This window comes from Apiotrichum porosum (genome assembly GCF_003942205.1).
Source record: "Apiotrichum porosum strain DSM 27194 chromosome Unknown scaffold_8, whole genome shotgun sequence".
Taxonomy (NCBI): domain Eukaryota; kingdom Fungi; phylum Basidiomycota; class Tremellomycetes; order Trichosporonales; family Trichosporonaceae; genus Apiotrichum; species Apiotrichum porosum.
Window position 1 is genome coordinate 893,607 of NW_021167115.1, and position 14,422 is coordinate 908,028.

Sequence of the window (14,422 nt, forward strand, 5' to 3'; positions counted from 1 at the left end):
TTGGTAGTGTTCTGGAGATCTGGAGAGTAGTAGGCAGCAGCAGCAGCAGCAGCACGCTGACATGGGTGTGCTGGCGTTTTTGATCCGTGTGTTGGCTGGACTGGGTCCGTCCGTGTGGGTTTCTTGGAAAATCCCAAGTAGAGAACAAGTCGCGCGCGCACCGGGTTCAATGTCTATGTGATTATTGCATCGTGAATGAGGCCAGAGAGGCGAGGTGCAGTGGGCCAAAGAGGCGAGTTGCAGTGGGCCAGTTGCAGTTGGGGACTCTGGTTTAGGGGGGGAACAAATCGCCTTTTGGCGTCGGGGACTCTTGCTGGTTCAAGATGGTGGTCATGCATTAGGCGTGGCTACGTAGCTATGGACGGGATACATTAGGGAGTGGTGTGGGCGCGACGAGTAATGGGGCCGGGGCCCAGGGAAACGAGTTTTTACTGGAACGCGGCGTGTGGGTTTGCTTTCGTTCTTTTTCTTTCTTTCTTTCTTTTTTTTCTTTTTTTTTCTTGGTCCTTTTGTGTAAAACACTCGTGTGCTGGTTGCTACAAGATGAGACGACGGGATTAACGCCCCGCCGAGCGATGCGAGTGCCAGCTCGCGCACTCGCATCGCTTGGCGAGCACCAGCCCCAGCTCCTACTCGACGTAGAGGCTCTGGCGGCGGGCTCCGCCCCACGCGCGTGCGTGGAACGCGATGATGATGAGGAGGACGACGCCGATGAACAGGAAGATCTGTGAACGGCGATGTCAGCACCCAGTTCAATATACAAAAGCAACGAAAGCCGCCGAGTGGCCCAGTGGCCAGAAGTACCCACCGTGTCGATCCATGCGGTGACGACCATGTTCTTGACCATGCTGCAGTGGTTGAAGGTCTGGTCCTTGTTGCCGCAGTCGACAGTGTTCGTGAGTGCCGTGACGGACGAGGCGCCGATGAGGGTCAGGAGGAAGCTGGGGTCCGTCAGTGTCGCTCCGCGTTCGATGCCACCTGCCACGCCTCCAGCTAGTGGTCGCCACCACACGGGTGGTCACACACACACCACGTTGCGAGAAGCGGGCAGGCATGCGAACGCGTATTGTACTTACCCAATGACGATGGGAACCATGTGGGTGATGATACCCCACGCGGCCGAGTGGCCGGCGGTCTGGAAGCCGATGAGGAGGACAACTGCCCATGGTCAGTTAAACCGCCACCACTGGGCCCAATGGCTCTAGGGGAGAAAACACGTACGCGAAAACACAGTGGTCCAAACGGCACCGACGAGCGTGATCCGGATGCGGTCACGGTACTGTGTGCCGTGGTGCGCCGGGTTGCCCTCCTTGTTGTACATGGAAACGAGGCTCTAGAGTTTTGTCAACACACTGTGCGAGACATTCGGTGGGCGGCACGGAGTAGAGGGATGTTTCGGGTGGAGTCAATGTAAAGCAAGCGAGAGCGCCACCCACACCCACCCCACCCGGGTGGGATCTCTACGAGTGCCTTTTGTTGCAGGCGCGAGGTGCCGATTACACCGAAACATGGGGACGTGTTTTTTTGGAAACAATGTCTTGTCTACTGGACTTGGAAAACATTCGATACTCACGGCACTGATACCGAGCGTGACGATGGCGAAGAGGAGGGTAAACGACATGATGATCGCATGCGTGATGCGGACCATACGCTCGTTCATGGTTGCTGAGAAAACGGTGGGGTGGGGGGGTCGTGAGGGGGAAGAAGAAGAGGGGGGGCTGTCTCTGTTTAGAAGAGAGTCGTGTAGGAGAGCGAGTCTTTCAAAAGAAGAATGAAACTGGACAACGGACAAGTGGATGTGAGAAGAGGAGGAGCGAGATGATACGATTGAGTCATGGTTTCGCTTTGGCTCTGGGCGGGTGTCTTTTGCATCATATGCCGGCAAAAGACGCACGAAAGAGGCGGCGTTGTACGGCTTGGCACACTGTGGGCTTTTGCTCTCGTCTGGTTGTTCGCTAGAGTGAACCGTTCCCGACTCGCGCCACCCGATGGGACGGAGAGGGGAGAGGGAAAAGAGACAAAATGGTGCAGCGGCGGAATGACGTCACGCGCGTCAAGGCCAACGGGTAGCCCGGTGGAGTAAACAGTTTACGTAATATGGATAATTAAAAAAAGCCAATGTGGGTGGCTGTAATAAATAAAATCCACCTGTATGCAAATATAGAACTTGCCGTTAAATGTAATAAATGGGCCAAATGGGGGGGTCAAATGGCTTGTCCACCTCGTTTTCGGGCTGTTTTGTAGGGATTTGTAGGGACGATGCGCGAGAGGTGCTCTGCCTGTCTTCTGCCGTTTGACGGAAGCCTGGAACGCTGCCGCACATCCCGGCCCCTTAGCAGCTCCGCGGCGCGCGAGCGCGTGTGTGGTGCCTGTACAGCCTCAGACATGCACAGAGAGAACCCTTTTCATGCACTCTAGAACACCGCAAACCTCCCACCCCCAGGCGGACAGAGGTACAGAGGGCAGTGCACGCGCGCGCGCGCACACACAAACAGAGTCTCTGAGCAGTTCTTGGGAAACACCCAACTCACACGCACTCCCCCCCCCCCTTTGTCTCTCTCGCGTTGCCGCTGCATACCCCGACATCTCCGGCACAGCTCTCTGCCAAACAAGGGATCTATCAAAACTCGCACCTCACTCACCCCCCTGGCTGAAGCGGGAACACAACAACGCAACGCCCCCCTCCCCCTCCTCCCACCAGCACGTCCGTCTCTATTACATCGGACCCATCCTCGCATTTTCACTCTCTTCTTCACACACTCTCTCTCCCTCCCTATCTCTCTATCCTCACCCCCTCCTCTTCTCCGCTCTCTCTCCCTTGTGGGCGCATCGCTCTGCGCACACACACACGCCCGCCGCCATGATCCCACAAGCGACCTGGATCCATGTCGTCGCCCTCACCCTCGCCGCCCAGGGCGCTCGCGCTCAGCTCGCCAACACCATGGTGCAAGTAGGCCAAGGCTCGCTCGTGTCTGCCCAGCAACTGTTCTTGGGCGCGTCCAACAAACTGTACTTTGTGGACAAGACCGAAAACAAACCCCACACAGATCAACGGCCACCCCGCATGGGCAAGTGAGGTCGACCTCACCACCTGGGAGGCACGCGCCATGGACGTCACGTCCAACTCGTTTTGCGCCGGCGGCACGGTGCTTGGCAACGGAACGTGGCTGAACGTGGGTGGCAACCAGGCAGTCATTGCCAACGGTGACTCTGCTGGTGCGGCTGGAAGTGCTGCTCAGAGCGGCGACAATGTCTACGGCGACGCCGACGGCCGTAAAGCTGTGCGTATCCTGGACCCGGACAACAACGGCCAGTCCGAGTGGGTCGACAACTCGGTAAACTACATGACCACCGAGCGCTGGTACCCTACGCTTGAGACGCTCGAGGACGGCACCGCCATCATCTTTGGCGGCTGCCAGAACGGTGGATATGTCAACGACGCTTCTCAGGACAACCCGACTTACGAGGTGAGCCCCGCATTAAAACAAGGGCCTTTGGTTGGTTTGGTTGGTTGGTTGCTAACGGATCCGCAGTACTTTCCCCCAAAGGCCAACTGGGAGCTTGTGACGCTCAACATTCTCAAGGACACCCTGCCCCTCAACCTGTTCCCCCTTGTTTGGCTGCTGCCTTCGGGCAACATTCTGATCCAGGCGTACATGCAGGCGGTCATCTTTGACTACAAGAACAACGTCGAGTACCCCATCGCCAACATTCCAGACTGCGCTCGTGTCTACCCTGCCTCTGCCGCTACCACCATGCTCGCCATGACTCCTGCCAACAACTGGACTGCGTCGGTCATCTTCTGCGGCGGCTCCAACTACGGCGACAGCATCAACTGGGCGGCTCAGCAGCAACTCCCGACCTACGCAGCCAGCACATCTTGTGTGTCCATCAACCCGGACGTTGACGCCAACTGGTACACCGAGGACGCGCTTGACGCTGGCCGCTCCATGGGCCAGTTTATCAACCTCCCGGACCGCCGTCTCCTCTTCGTCAACGGTGCCGGTACCGGTACTGCTGGCTACGGAACCGACACCTGGGCCGTTGGCCACTCGTACGCCGACAACCCGCAGTACCAGTCATACTACCTCGACAAGTCCAAGCCCGCTGGCCAGCGCTGGTCAAAGGCCGCCACGTCCAAGATTGCGCGCATGTACCACTCGAGTGCCGTCCTTCTCCCCGACGGCTCCGTCGCCGTCGCCGGGTCCAACCCCAACCCAGACTACATTCCCAACAATGGCACCTACACCTATTTCACCGACTCGTCCATCGAGATCTTCTACCCAGACTACTATGACAAGTCGCGTCCCAAGCCCAGCGGCATGCCCTCGACCATTACGTACGGCGGCGACTACTTCAACGTTACCCTCACCAAGGCCGACCTCGGCGGCAAGACGTTGAACATTAACAACACCAACGCCGTCATTATCCGCACGGGATTCTCCACCCACTCGATGAACATGGGCCAGCGCCACGTCGAGCTCATGACCTCGTTTACCACCACCGACGACGGAGGCGCCGTCCTGCATGTGGCCCAGATGCCGCCCAACCCAGCCATCCTCGTGCCCGGCCCGGCCCTCTTCTTCATCGTCGTCGATGGCGTCCCTTCCAACGCGTCGTGGATCACTGTCGGCGACGGCGTCGTCGGCACCCAGACACTGCTACCCGCGAGCGCCCTCCCAGACTCGAGCATCACAGAGGACCAGGCCAACGGCAACTGAGCCAGGTGATTGAGCTTTTTCCTTCCTTCTTGGTCTTGAAAGACACCACACCGCGTCATAGAAGCGAGCTGTGCCAGCGCGAGCCTCTCGCGAGCTTGTCGAGAACGAGACGAGACGATCACGGCGTGTACCAGGGCAACCTGCCTGCCTGCCTGCCCCCCCCCCTGGTTCACCCCCTCCCCCCCGAAATCTTTGTAGAACAATCATCTCACACATACACACCACCCGCGCAGAATCTACACTGCGTGCATCTGAAGACGATCCCTATTGTATCATCTCTCGTGGACATTGCCGTGGAGACTAGTAGACCTGATGATCCGGACATGCAACCCACGGTCCTTACCCCCCATGCTCCATGTTTGCGCGCCTCGAGCCTCGAGCCTCGGCCGTGTTTGCCTTGCCTTTCCCATGTCTCCTCGTTCTCCAGACGTACGCGCCGGTTGCTGCGCCGGTTGCCGTTGCGTGCCATTGTTATGCGTAGTCTTCTGTGCTCGTGTTTACATCCTGTCGCCCAAATGGCCGCAGGCCGCACCACGCAACCAGCACGCGGCAGCCTCGTTGCAGCCTGCATCCTGCATCCTGCCGGCTGGCTACGGGCGACAGGCACCCATTGGGACCGAAAGACGCGCAGGACGCCACGCAATTACCAAACCCACCACACCCACCCACACCACGCCTTAACGCCTTGCCTCCCGCGCAGCGCGCAGCAACGACCGCGTCGTGCCGTCACTTTTCAGCTCAAAACCTTTTTTCTGTATCGTCTGTGTCTTGGTCTGAACCGCTGCGGCCACTTGACGGGCTCCGAGACACCGCCGCACGGAAACCAACACGGCGCAAGGAGCGAGGAGCAAGCAGCCAGCAGCCAGCAGCGAGCGAGCCAGCGTCGAATGCGTGCCTTCTCGTCGTCGTCGCTCGTGCGAAACGCGCGCGGGCGCGCGCGCGGAGGCGGTCAGTACAGCCCGCACATCTGCACATCTGCACATCTGCATACTGCACGCAACGGGTTTTTGGCAGACGAGAAGAGAGGAGAAGAGCGCGACGAAGGCGGCAGATGCACACCGTACGAGGTCGTAGGGCAGCCGAGCGGGTTCGTATGGGCCGTATAAAGGGGGGGTATGGGGGGCTGCCCCCTTTTTGCAGCACCGTTTCCTGTCTTCCAGCGGCCAGCGGGGGGCCAGGTGGTGAAGTACGACGACAAGCAGGGGGGGCAAATGTAGGTACATACCTACTGTAGGTACCGCCGCGGGCGGTGCTCTGCCCACCGAGCACTTCGGATAATATGAGAGCAACGGGGGAATGCGCCCACCTGAGGAGGGCTTGGGGGGGAGATTATAACAAAGGTGCATTTACATGTGGGCCCAGCGGGGTTTAGCTGGGTGTGCTAGACAACGAAATGTGGACCGTGCTTGTGGGTAGTGGGTCATGAAGGGGGTTAGGAAATCCCAAGAAGAAGTGTGTGGTATGGAGGTAGGAGGTGTGGTGTTGTCTACTTGTTAAACTTTGTAATACCCAACAACGCGCGCGTGCCCCTGATCATGACAAAGTCGCCCTTGTCGCGCGAGATGGAGTGGAAGACGAGGCGGGCCATGATTTCACCACAGGCGACGACGATGGCGGCGCCAATGAGGATGATGACAATCCACGTGATGCGGTGCATGGCGCGCTGGTCAATGTAGTCGTGGATAATCTCGAGCAGGTCGCCGACGACCGCGAGGCGGTCGTTGAGGACCTGGACGCGCGGGCCAATCTCCAGGTACTGGTTGATGGCCTCGTACAGTGGGTACAGGGACGCTTCGGACCAGAAGAGCTCGGGCGTGTCGAGGACACCGCCGATGAGGTTGACGTCCATGCGCAAGCGGAACAGACGGCCAGTCATCTTGAGCGCCTGGATACGGTCGAGCTGGAGGTGGCCCGTCATGCTCAGTTCCTTGGGGAACGACGCGGTCAGTTCAAGCGATTCCTGCATGTTGGCCTCGTAGATCGACAGCTTGGTCGACTGGGCAATCGCATGCGCCAAGCTCAGCTTGAACAGGTGCGAGCGCGACTTAAAGGTGAACATGTCGTTGTAGATGCGCGGCGACTCGGCCTCATTGTCGTACACATAGTGGAACTCGTCGACCTCCCAGTCATCCTCGTCCATGCTGTGCTGCCACACGCCAGCGGCGTCGCAGTCGGCCATGATGGTGCGCTCCTCGTCTGCTTGGAAACCAAAGAACACGCTGACACCGTACGAGAAGAAGACGGCCTCGGCGACGTTCTGGGACGAGCGGGAACGACGACGGCGATGGCGGCCGGGAGGCGAAGGGTAGCGCTTGAGGCCGCGCAGGGAGTGCTGTTGCTGCTGTTGCAGCTCGCCCTGATCCAAGTCTGGGCTGGCAATGTGCTCGACATAGGTCGGGTGCGCATCCGACAGCTGCGTCTCGGCGGCATCGCGTGGCAGGTCCTCGTGGTGGTGGTCATGTTCGTATTGGCCGCGCTCAATGTCTTGGCGCGACCGGTCGCCAAGGTCCACGACCGTGACGTGCTCGCCCATGTGTTCCTCAATGTCATGTTCGGCAGCAGCGCGGTGGTGCTCCATCACAGAGTCCATCGAGTCGAGGACGGGGACGGGGGAGGGAGGCGAGTGGCTGAGAATGTACTCGGATGGGTCGTGGGGGTTGTGAGGGGCCACCGCGGCGTCCTCGGGCGCAATGGGAAAGTATTCATCCTCGTAGCCCACTTCCTCGGCATGGGTCATGCGCTCCAGCATGGACACGCCACCGGGGGACTTGACAGCGGGCGAAGAGCGTATACGCGTGCTTGCGCCGTAACCTGGGAGCAGGGGAAGGTGGTAGACCTGGGTGTCAGATGGACTTCAAAGAACCATGTAACTTACCGCGTAGATACAATCGTCAAAGACGCGCACAACAGCGACACCGTGCTCACGCTTGAGGAACGCTTGCAGCAGCTTGAGGCGATATCCCTCGGCCGTACTGTACGCCGTGAGGCGTGGAAGACCGGCCTCTGTACGTTCACGTTTGTTCATCTTCTCGGCCTCGTTGCGCTCGTCCTGGTGGTACGGCGACACGCCACGACCGGCCAGCGAGCCCGGCAATCCGCTTGCGCCTACCGACGAGCTGGATAATGAGCGGGGACGCCCAGGAATACCGACGCTGGCGCCGCTCGTACTTGGGAGCGGAGCGAGCTGCGGATCTTCCGGCAGGAAGACATGTTTCTCAGTCGTCTTGGATGTGCGTGCTGGGAAGGACTGCCTCGACGAAGTGTGCGGGGTGCCCTTGCCCAGCGGCGAGGGGATGCGCGGGGTTGACAAGTTGCGCAAGTGGGCCGGCAGGGAGGTGAGAGGGCCCGCTGATGTTGGTGACGAGCCTAGTTGACGGAGGTTGGAGGCGGCACGGGCAATACCTGGGACAGCACCTGCGGACCGGCGAGGAGCGTTGACTGGCATTGCAGAGATGGGATTTGTTGCAGCGCCAACTGCGGACTTGGAGTGTGTTCCCAGGGGTCTTGATGAGCCTGTATTTGGCCTCGACATGGTGTGGGATATTGTTGTATATGTTGTCTAGGCGATGGGGTATTCGATGTGTGGTGCCAAGATCGTCATAGGTGTGTCGTAACAAACGGGGCGCAATAGTAAATCAAATGGTCCCCCCATTTTGCCGCGTGGCTCAACCCTCCGCCATGACCCCCGCGCGCCCCGGCTGGCTCTCTCGGCCGCCCTGCCCACTGACACCCCCCCCGCCCTGTGTCTCCACCGCATCCTCGTCTGGCCATCCAGTGCTCGTCCAACGTTGTCTCTTCCCCCATCTCATCTCCACATCCAGTCTCATCACTACTACCCACATTCACTCTACAAGTAACGACTAGCGACGTCCCACCCCTGCTCGCAGAGACCATCGCCTTTTCTCTGCCCAAACACAAGACAACTGCCCCACCCATTCCGCCGCTAAGGCCAGCCATCGATCGACCCACCCCCTCGGCGCCATGGCCTACGTCGGTGTCGTCAAGGCGCTGTACGACTACGAGGCCCAGAACCCCGACGACGAGCTCTCTTTCAAGGAGGACCAGATCCTCTATATCGTGGAGAAGGGCGACGATGAGTACGTGCGGGACCGATACGTCCCAGAGGTGTGATCTCGGAGCTGACACCCGCCTTCCCAACACTGCGGTGCTCCGAACATGTTTCCGCCCGATCCTTATTGTCACCTTTATTTTCTATCGCTCTGTGCAGTTGGTGGAAGGCCAAGTCTAAGGATGTGGAGGGCCAGGAGGGTACTCTGGGCCTGATCCCCTTCACCTACGTCGAGGAGGTGAGCTTGCTTGCTGATAAAGTGTCCAGCTAACGCCTCGCAGCTCCCGCCAATGAACCAGACTCGGGCGCTTTACGCATATGAGAAGACATCACCCGAGGAGCTCACGATGGACGAGGACGCTGTTCTCATTGTGTACGACGAGGAGGACGACTGGCTGCTCGTGCGCGTCGAGGGCAGCGAGGAGCTGCTGGGCTTCGTCCCCAAGAACTACTGCGAGCCCTTTGACGCCGTCGACGGTGTTGCAGTCCCCGACGCCGCCGACGCCGAGGCAGAGATTGAGGCTCAGCGTGCCGAGGAAGAGCGTGCACGTGCAGCGGCGCTCCAGCGCGAGCTGCAGCGCAAGGACAAGGTCGAGACTTGGTCCGTTTCCCAGCTCGACGGCAAGAAGAAGAAGAAGGGTACCCTCGGCGTCGGCGGCGGCGCCATCTTCTTCGCCTCCGAGTCGGACAAGGTGGGTGACGAACTGTTTACGGAGCTAACCTGCACAGTCTCCCGTCAAGCAGTACCCGATCACGGACCTGACGCACGTCGAGCAGTCTGGCGCCAAGGTCATTGTCCTGACCGTCTCGTCCCTCGGTGAGCCCCTCGAGTTCAACACGGGCAGCGCCAAGACGACAAAGGAGATTCTGGCAAAGCTCGCTACCAGCAAGCAGGCTGCTGGCGAGGCGCTCCAGATCCAGGCCGACGAGGCTGCAGAGGAGGAAGACTCGGCTGAAGAGGCCGGACCCACCCCTGGCCCGCCCGTCATGCCTATCCCGATCCCCGAGCCCAAACAGGTGCGCTTCTCCGAACCCGAGCCAACCAGCCCCGCCGCCCCGCGCATGCTCCCTCCTGCACTCAACGGCGGCGCCAGCAAGGCTCCTCGTGTCGAGTCTGCCAACGTCTTGTACGACTTTGAGGCAGACGGCGACGACGAGCTCACCGTCCACGAGGGCGAAGTCCTTACTATCGTGGACAAGGAGAATGACGAGTGGTGGCAGGTTCGCAACGCGCAGGGCAAGGAGGGCGTTGTGCCGGCCCAGTACGTCGAGCTGGTTGCCGGTGGCGCAGCTGCAGCTGCCGCCCCCGTTGTCGACCACGCGGCCGCTAGCCGCAAGGCCGAGGCTGAGGCTGCCGCCGCCGCTGCTGCTGTCGAGCAGACTCGTCGGGAGGAGGCTGCCCGCAAGGAAGAGCAGCGTCGAGCAATCGAGCGCGCAGCCGCAGAGCGTGCCGAGCAAGAGGCCGCCGACCGCCAGCTGGCCGAGGAGATTGAGGCCGAGGAGTCGGCCAAGCGCCAGCAGCAAGCCCGTCAGCAGGCAGACCACGCCCGTCAGCAGCGCGAAGAGGAGATTGCGAGGAGGCGCGAGGCAGCACGCAACCATGCTCCCCCTGCCATTAGCAAGCGTCCGCCACCGCACGACGTCAAGGAGGCTGCACGCAGCCTGCCCTCTGGCCGCGAGAAGAGTGCCGCTCCTCGTCCGACCGAGAACAACCGCCCCAAGCCCAACCCCCAGCGCACTCGTACATGGAGCGACCGCACGGGCCAGTTCAAGGTCGACGCCGAGTTCCTGGGCATGAACGGCGACAAGCTGCGGCTGCACAAGACCAACGGTGTCATTATCGAGGTGCCCATCGGCAAGATGTCTGGTGACGACGCGCAATACGTCAAACGCGTGCAGTCGCGCCGCGCCGACCGCGAGAAGCGCCAGAGCACCGTGGACTCGGACGACGTGCCCCTCGGCTGGACACAGCCCCCACGTCGCCCGTCGCAGCAAATGAGCCAAGAGAGTGCCAGTCGCAGCGCGCCTCCCAAGTCTACTCGCGAGCGCCGCCCTACCTTTGACTGGTTTGCGTTCTTCCTCGAGGCCGGATGCGCCATGGACGACTGTACCCGTTACGCAGCCAACTTTGAGCGTGACCGTATCGACGAGTCGATTCTCGTCGACCTCGACCCGCCTACAATGCGCTCGCTTGGTCTGCGTGAGGGCGACGTGATCCGTGTTCGCAAGCACATTCAAGTCAAGTATGACAAAAAGGCGGCGCCCAACACTGCCAACGATGAGGAGTATGCCCGCAAGTTGCAGGAGCAGGAGACTGGCGGTAGTGCCACTGCTGCTCCAGGCCTCTTCACCGGTCCCAATGGCAAGCTCGCCAACAACACCCGCCGCGGACGTCCCGAGCGCCGGGGTACCATCACCGACACTGTCGACACGGGCGCCATCGCTGCCGCTGGTGACCAGCTCCGCAAGATGTCCCTGCAGCCCATCGAGCCCACTCCGGCACCAAAGGTTGCTACGCCTCCCGTTAGCATCAGCATGTCCCCACCTCCCGAGGAGAAGAAGCCCGAGGCCCCCAAGTCTGGCTTTGACGACGACGCTTGGACCATCAAGCCCGCCGCCAAGCCCGCCTCGCCTGCGCCGCCTCGCGCAACCCCGTCGCCGTCGATCGCTACGGCGCCAGCAAACGGCACCGACGCGCTCCTCGCTCAGATCCAGGGCATGCGTCCTGCTTCCACCGGTCCTGCTCCCGGCGGCGCCGCGTTTGAGGAACTCGCCCGTCCAGGTCCCATCCCCCAGCGTGCCTCCACCACACCTCAGCCTGCCATGGCCCCTCCCTCGAGCTACGGTCTCGGTGCAGCAAACACGGCCACGCCCATGGCCCAGCTGCAGGCCCAGCAGACTGCCGCTCCTCAGATGATGGCACCGCCCCAGCCCGACCCGAACGCTCCTCGCGGTCCCCTCGCCCCCCTCCCCGTCAACCAGGGTCTTCTCAACCCCATGCAGCCCGCCATGACCGGCATGTTTGTCCCCACGCATAACAGCGGGTCCGGAACTCAGTCACCGTTTGGCAACAGCATGGCTGTCCAGCAGACCGGGTACATGCAGCCTATGCAGACGGGCTTCCAGCAGCCCATGCAGCCGGCGTACACTGGCTTCCCTGGCTACCAGCAGCCGCAGCAGCAGCCACAGCAGCAGACTGCGTTCAACGCCATCGCCAACATGCCTCCTCCCCAGGTTCCTCAGCAGACTGGTGCCGGTGGCGGCGGCGGCGACCAATTCGCCCCGTCCAACATCTTCAGTGCAATGAAGCGCACCGACTTTACGAGGTCCGAGGACACCAACCCCCAGTCGTCCAGTGAGTAGCTAGGTTTTTTTTCGGAGCAACCAAGTAGCTAACACTGTTGCAGACAAGTACGACGCTCTCCGTCCCCTCACCACCGGTTACAACGGCGCGCCCCAGGTCTACCCACAGGCAACCGGCATGCCCGGCATGCAAATGCAGCCGACGGGCATGATGGGCATGGGCATGCAGCAGCAGCAGCAGCCCCAGATGCAGATGGGCCAGATGGGCATGCCCGGCATGATGCCCCAGATGACCGGATACCCGGGGCAGCAGATGGGCGGATACATGGGCCAAGGGGGCTACGGCTACCAGTAGGGGTAGGCTAGGCACGAGCTCTGGCTCTGCTGTGTGTCGCGTTTGTGGGTTTTTTTTTGTCCTCGGGTAGGATCTCTTCCCTTTTATCGCCAGCTCTTGGAGGCTGGTAGAGTCTTTGTAGGTATGGTGTCGGTTTTCTTTTCTTTTTTATGTTAGATCTAGGAGAGATGAGGCGTATGCACTTGCATAGGATGAAAACAGTATGGACATTGGCCGCACTGTCATGCCTGGGTTTGTGTGTCACTTTTTAACATTTGCCTGACGTGTACCGTGCCATTTCCTTGGCAACCATAGCGGCTCGACCAGAGAGCACAGTTGCACTCACCGTCTGCCCATGTCTCTGTACTCTTTTTAGTCAACTACCAGCAATGCTCCGTATACCCCTCAGCGTTTGCCCGGCTGGGCTGGACAACATTTTCACATGTATCCTGTTTCCCGGCGAAGGCCTTCGGTGGAGACCTGGAGATGACTGGTTACGTCCAAATCGTGCGCGACACTGAGCTCGACGTCCCCTTCATTGTCGCTCGGGGATGCTCTGAGGGTCCAGAGCCCCATTGCGACCCTCGCCTACCACACGCATAGAAACACTCTGTGTCATTGTTGTTTGGAGCAGTGTGTACGGGGCCGAGGTACATGCAAACGACCTGTATCTGCAGTTGAGCCTGCCACTGTCCAATGTGGCGGCGTTTGTGGCAGCCAAACAGCCCGCAATGGACCACCAAGCATCATCCACCGTATCTTAGTTGTATGTATGCAGTTGCGATGATGAGAACAGTTCGGATGTGCCAGTGACGTGTCTGTGTGTCTGCTCGACGCCCCTTCCTCCTTCTCCCAAACGAGCACACGCGCACACACACCACTCGCACGCCCCAACGTCCATCCATTCTCATCCACTGCACACTCGTCATCATAACCCGCAACACGTACCCATATCCCACCACCTGCCATGCCCCCTCGCCAGGCCAAGAAGACACCCACCACCTCCAGGCGCCACAAGAAACCATCCAGACCGCACCTCAACCTGCGCACGACCGAAGGCACGTCGCGCGGCATGCCGGCGCCCCCGCAGACCCCGCCGACACTCCCCATCACCCCGACGACGCAAGACTCGTCCTCCGTGTCGTTTACGCTGCCGAGTCCCGCCTCCGGACCGACCCAAGCTACGTCGAGCTCGCTCTCCAGGTCCCTCAAGCGTCCTCGACCCGATACGCCGTACCCTGCCCGCGGCGGGCGTGCGCGCTCCACCGACGACTCGCTCACCCCGCCCCCGGCGAGCACGGACTCGCCCCCTCCCAGCGTAGGCGCGAACAGCGGGGCCGACACTGCTGCCAACTCGAACAAGCGGCCACGGGTCGACACGGGCATGCCTCCGCCGCGCAACCAGGTGTCTGTCCCCGTGCCAGCCCTCGTTGACGACCTGTTCTCCCCACAACTGCATGCTCCGCATGCTCCGCCACTTCCGCCGCCCACAGCATCAGGAGCGCAGTGGACGAACACCGAGCACGTCGGCTTGTTCCGCCACGTCTCGGCGCACGGGGCCACGCGGTGGGGCGACGCCGTTCCGGGCAAGACGGCGAGCGAGAGTGAAGCCGCGTGGCGGTAAGTACAGACATCTCGTAGGGCAGCGTAGGACGGGGCTCTAACGCGATTCCACAGGGACACGGTCGAGCCGTTCATTGTTGCGCAGCTCCTCAGCAAGGGTGGTCCCGGAAAGGAGTGAGCGTGAGGAGGGGTGGGGGACGTGTCTTTGGAGAGCGTGAGGGGTGGATCATGTAGAGGCCCGCATAAGATGTTGATAGTGAACTAGAAGCAAGGGGTGCTGTAGAAGATGAAGACACTGGCGCACTTGGACGCGCAGGCCTGTTGGGAGGCATGACTCTTGGGGGTCTGAAGTGGCACCGGCACCCAAAGTGGAGCCCTTGGGCCATACATCCCAACCAACCCGTCTTCCTCCCGTCACTGTTTCTTAACGGC

At 60.8% G+C, this 14,422-nt stretch overlaps 5 protein-coding genes across 5 annotated transcripts; 3 read left to right on the forward strand and 2 right to left on the reverse strand.

Moving 5' to 3' along the window:
- Window positions 1-629: 629 nt before the first annotated feature.
- EHS24_009100 (uncharacterized protein) lies at window positions 630-1,660 on the reverse strand (the record flags this gene model as incomplete). The annotated part of the gene is made up of 5 exons (XM_028624395.1): window positions 630-725; window positions 809-941; window positions 1,077-1,158; window positions 1,222-1,333; window positions 1,574-1,660. 5 exons carry the CDS (start codon window positions 1,658-1,660, stop codon window positions 630-632), a joined length of 510 nt encoding a protein of 169 aa, XP_028475467.1.
- A 1,200-nt stretch (window positions 1,661-2,860) lies between these two features.
- EHS24_009101 (uncharacterized protein) lies at window positions 2,861-4,721 on the forward strand (the record flags this gene model as incomplete). The annotated part of the gene is made up of 3 exons (XM_028624396.1): window positions 2,861-2,950; window positions 3,048-3,467; window positions 3,534-4,721. 3 exons carry the CDS (start codon window positions 2,861-2,863, stop codon window positions 4,719-4,721), a joined length of 1,698 nt encoding a protein of 565 aa, XP_028475468.1.
- A 1,486-nt stretch (window positions 4,722-6,207) lies between these two features.
- Window positions 6,208-8,253, reverse strand: EHS24_009102 (uncharacterized protein; the record flags this gene model as incomplete). The annotated part of the gene is made up of 2 exons (XM_028624397.1): window positions 6,208-7,557; window positions 7,597-8,253. 2 exons carry the CDS (start codon window positions 8,251-8,253, stop codon window positions 6,208-6,210), a joined length of 2,007 nt encoding a protein of 668 aa, XP_028475469.1.
- Window positions 8,254-8,702: 449 nt separating this feature from the next.
- On the forward strand, window positions 8,703-12,448 carry SLA1 (cytoskeletal protein binding protein; the record flags this gene model as incomplete). The annotated part of the gene is made up of 5 exons (XM_028624398.1): window positions 8,703-8,818; window positions 8,950-9,028; window positions 9,072-9,482; window positions 9,520-12,145; window positions 12,198-12,448. The coding sequence occupies 5 exons, from the start codon at window positions 8,703-8,705 to the stop codon at window positions 12,446-12,448; spliced, it is 3,483 nt and encodes a 1,160-aa protein (XP_028475470.1).
- Window positions 12,449-13,394: 946 nt separating this feature from the next.
- EHS24_009104 (uncharacterized protein) lies at window positions 13,395-14,168 on the forward strand (the record flags this gene model as incomplete). Its single annotated transcript, XM_028624399.1, has 2 exons — window positions 13,395-14,047; window positions 14,105-14,168. The coding sequence occupies 2 exons, from the start codon at window positions 13,395-13,397 to the stop codon at window positions 14,166-14,168; spliced, it is 717 nt and encodes a 238-aa protein (XP_028475471.1).
- Window positions 14,169-14,422: the final 254 nt, after the last annotated feature.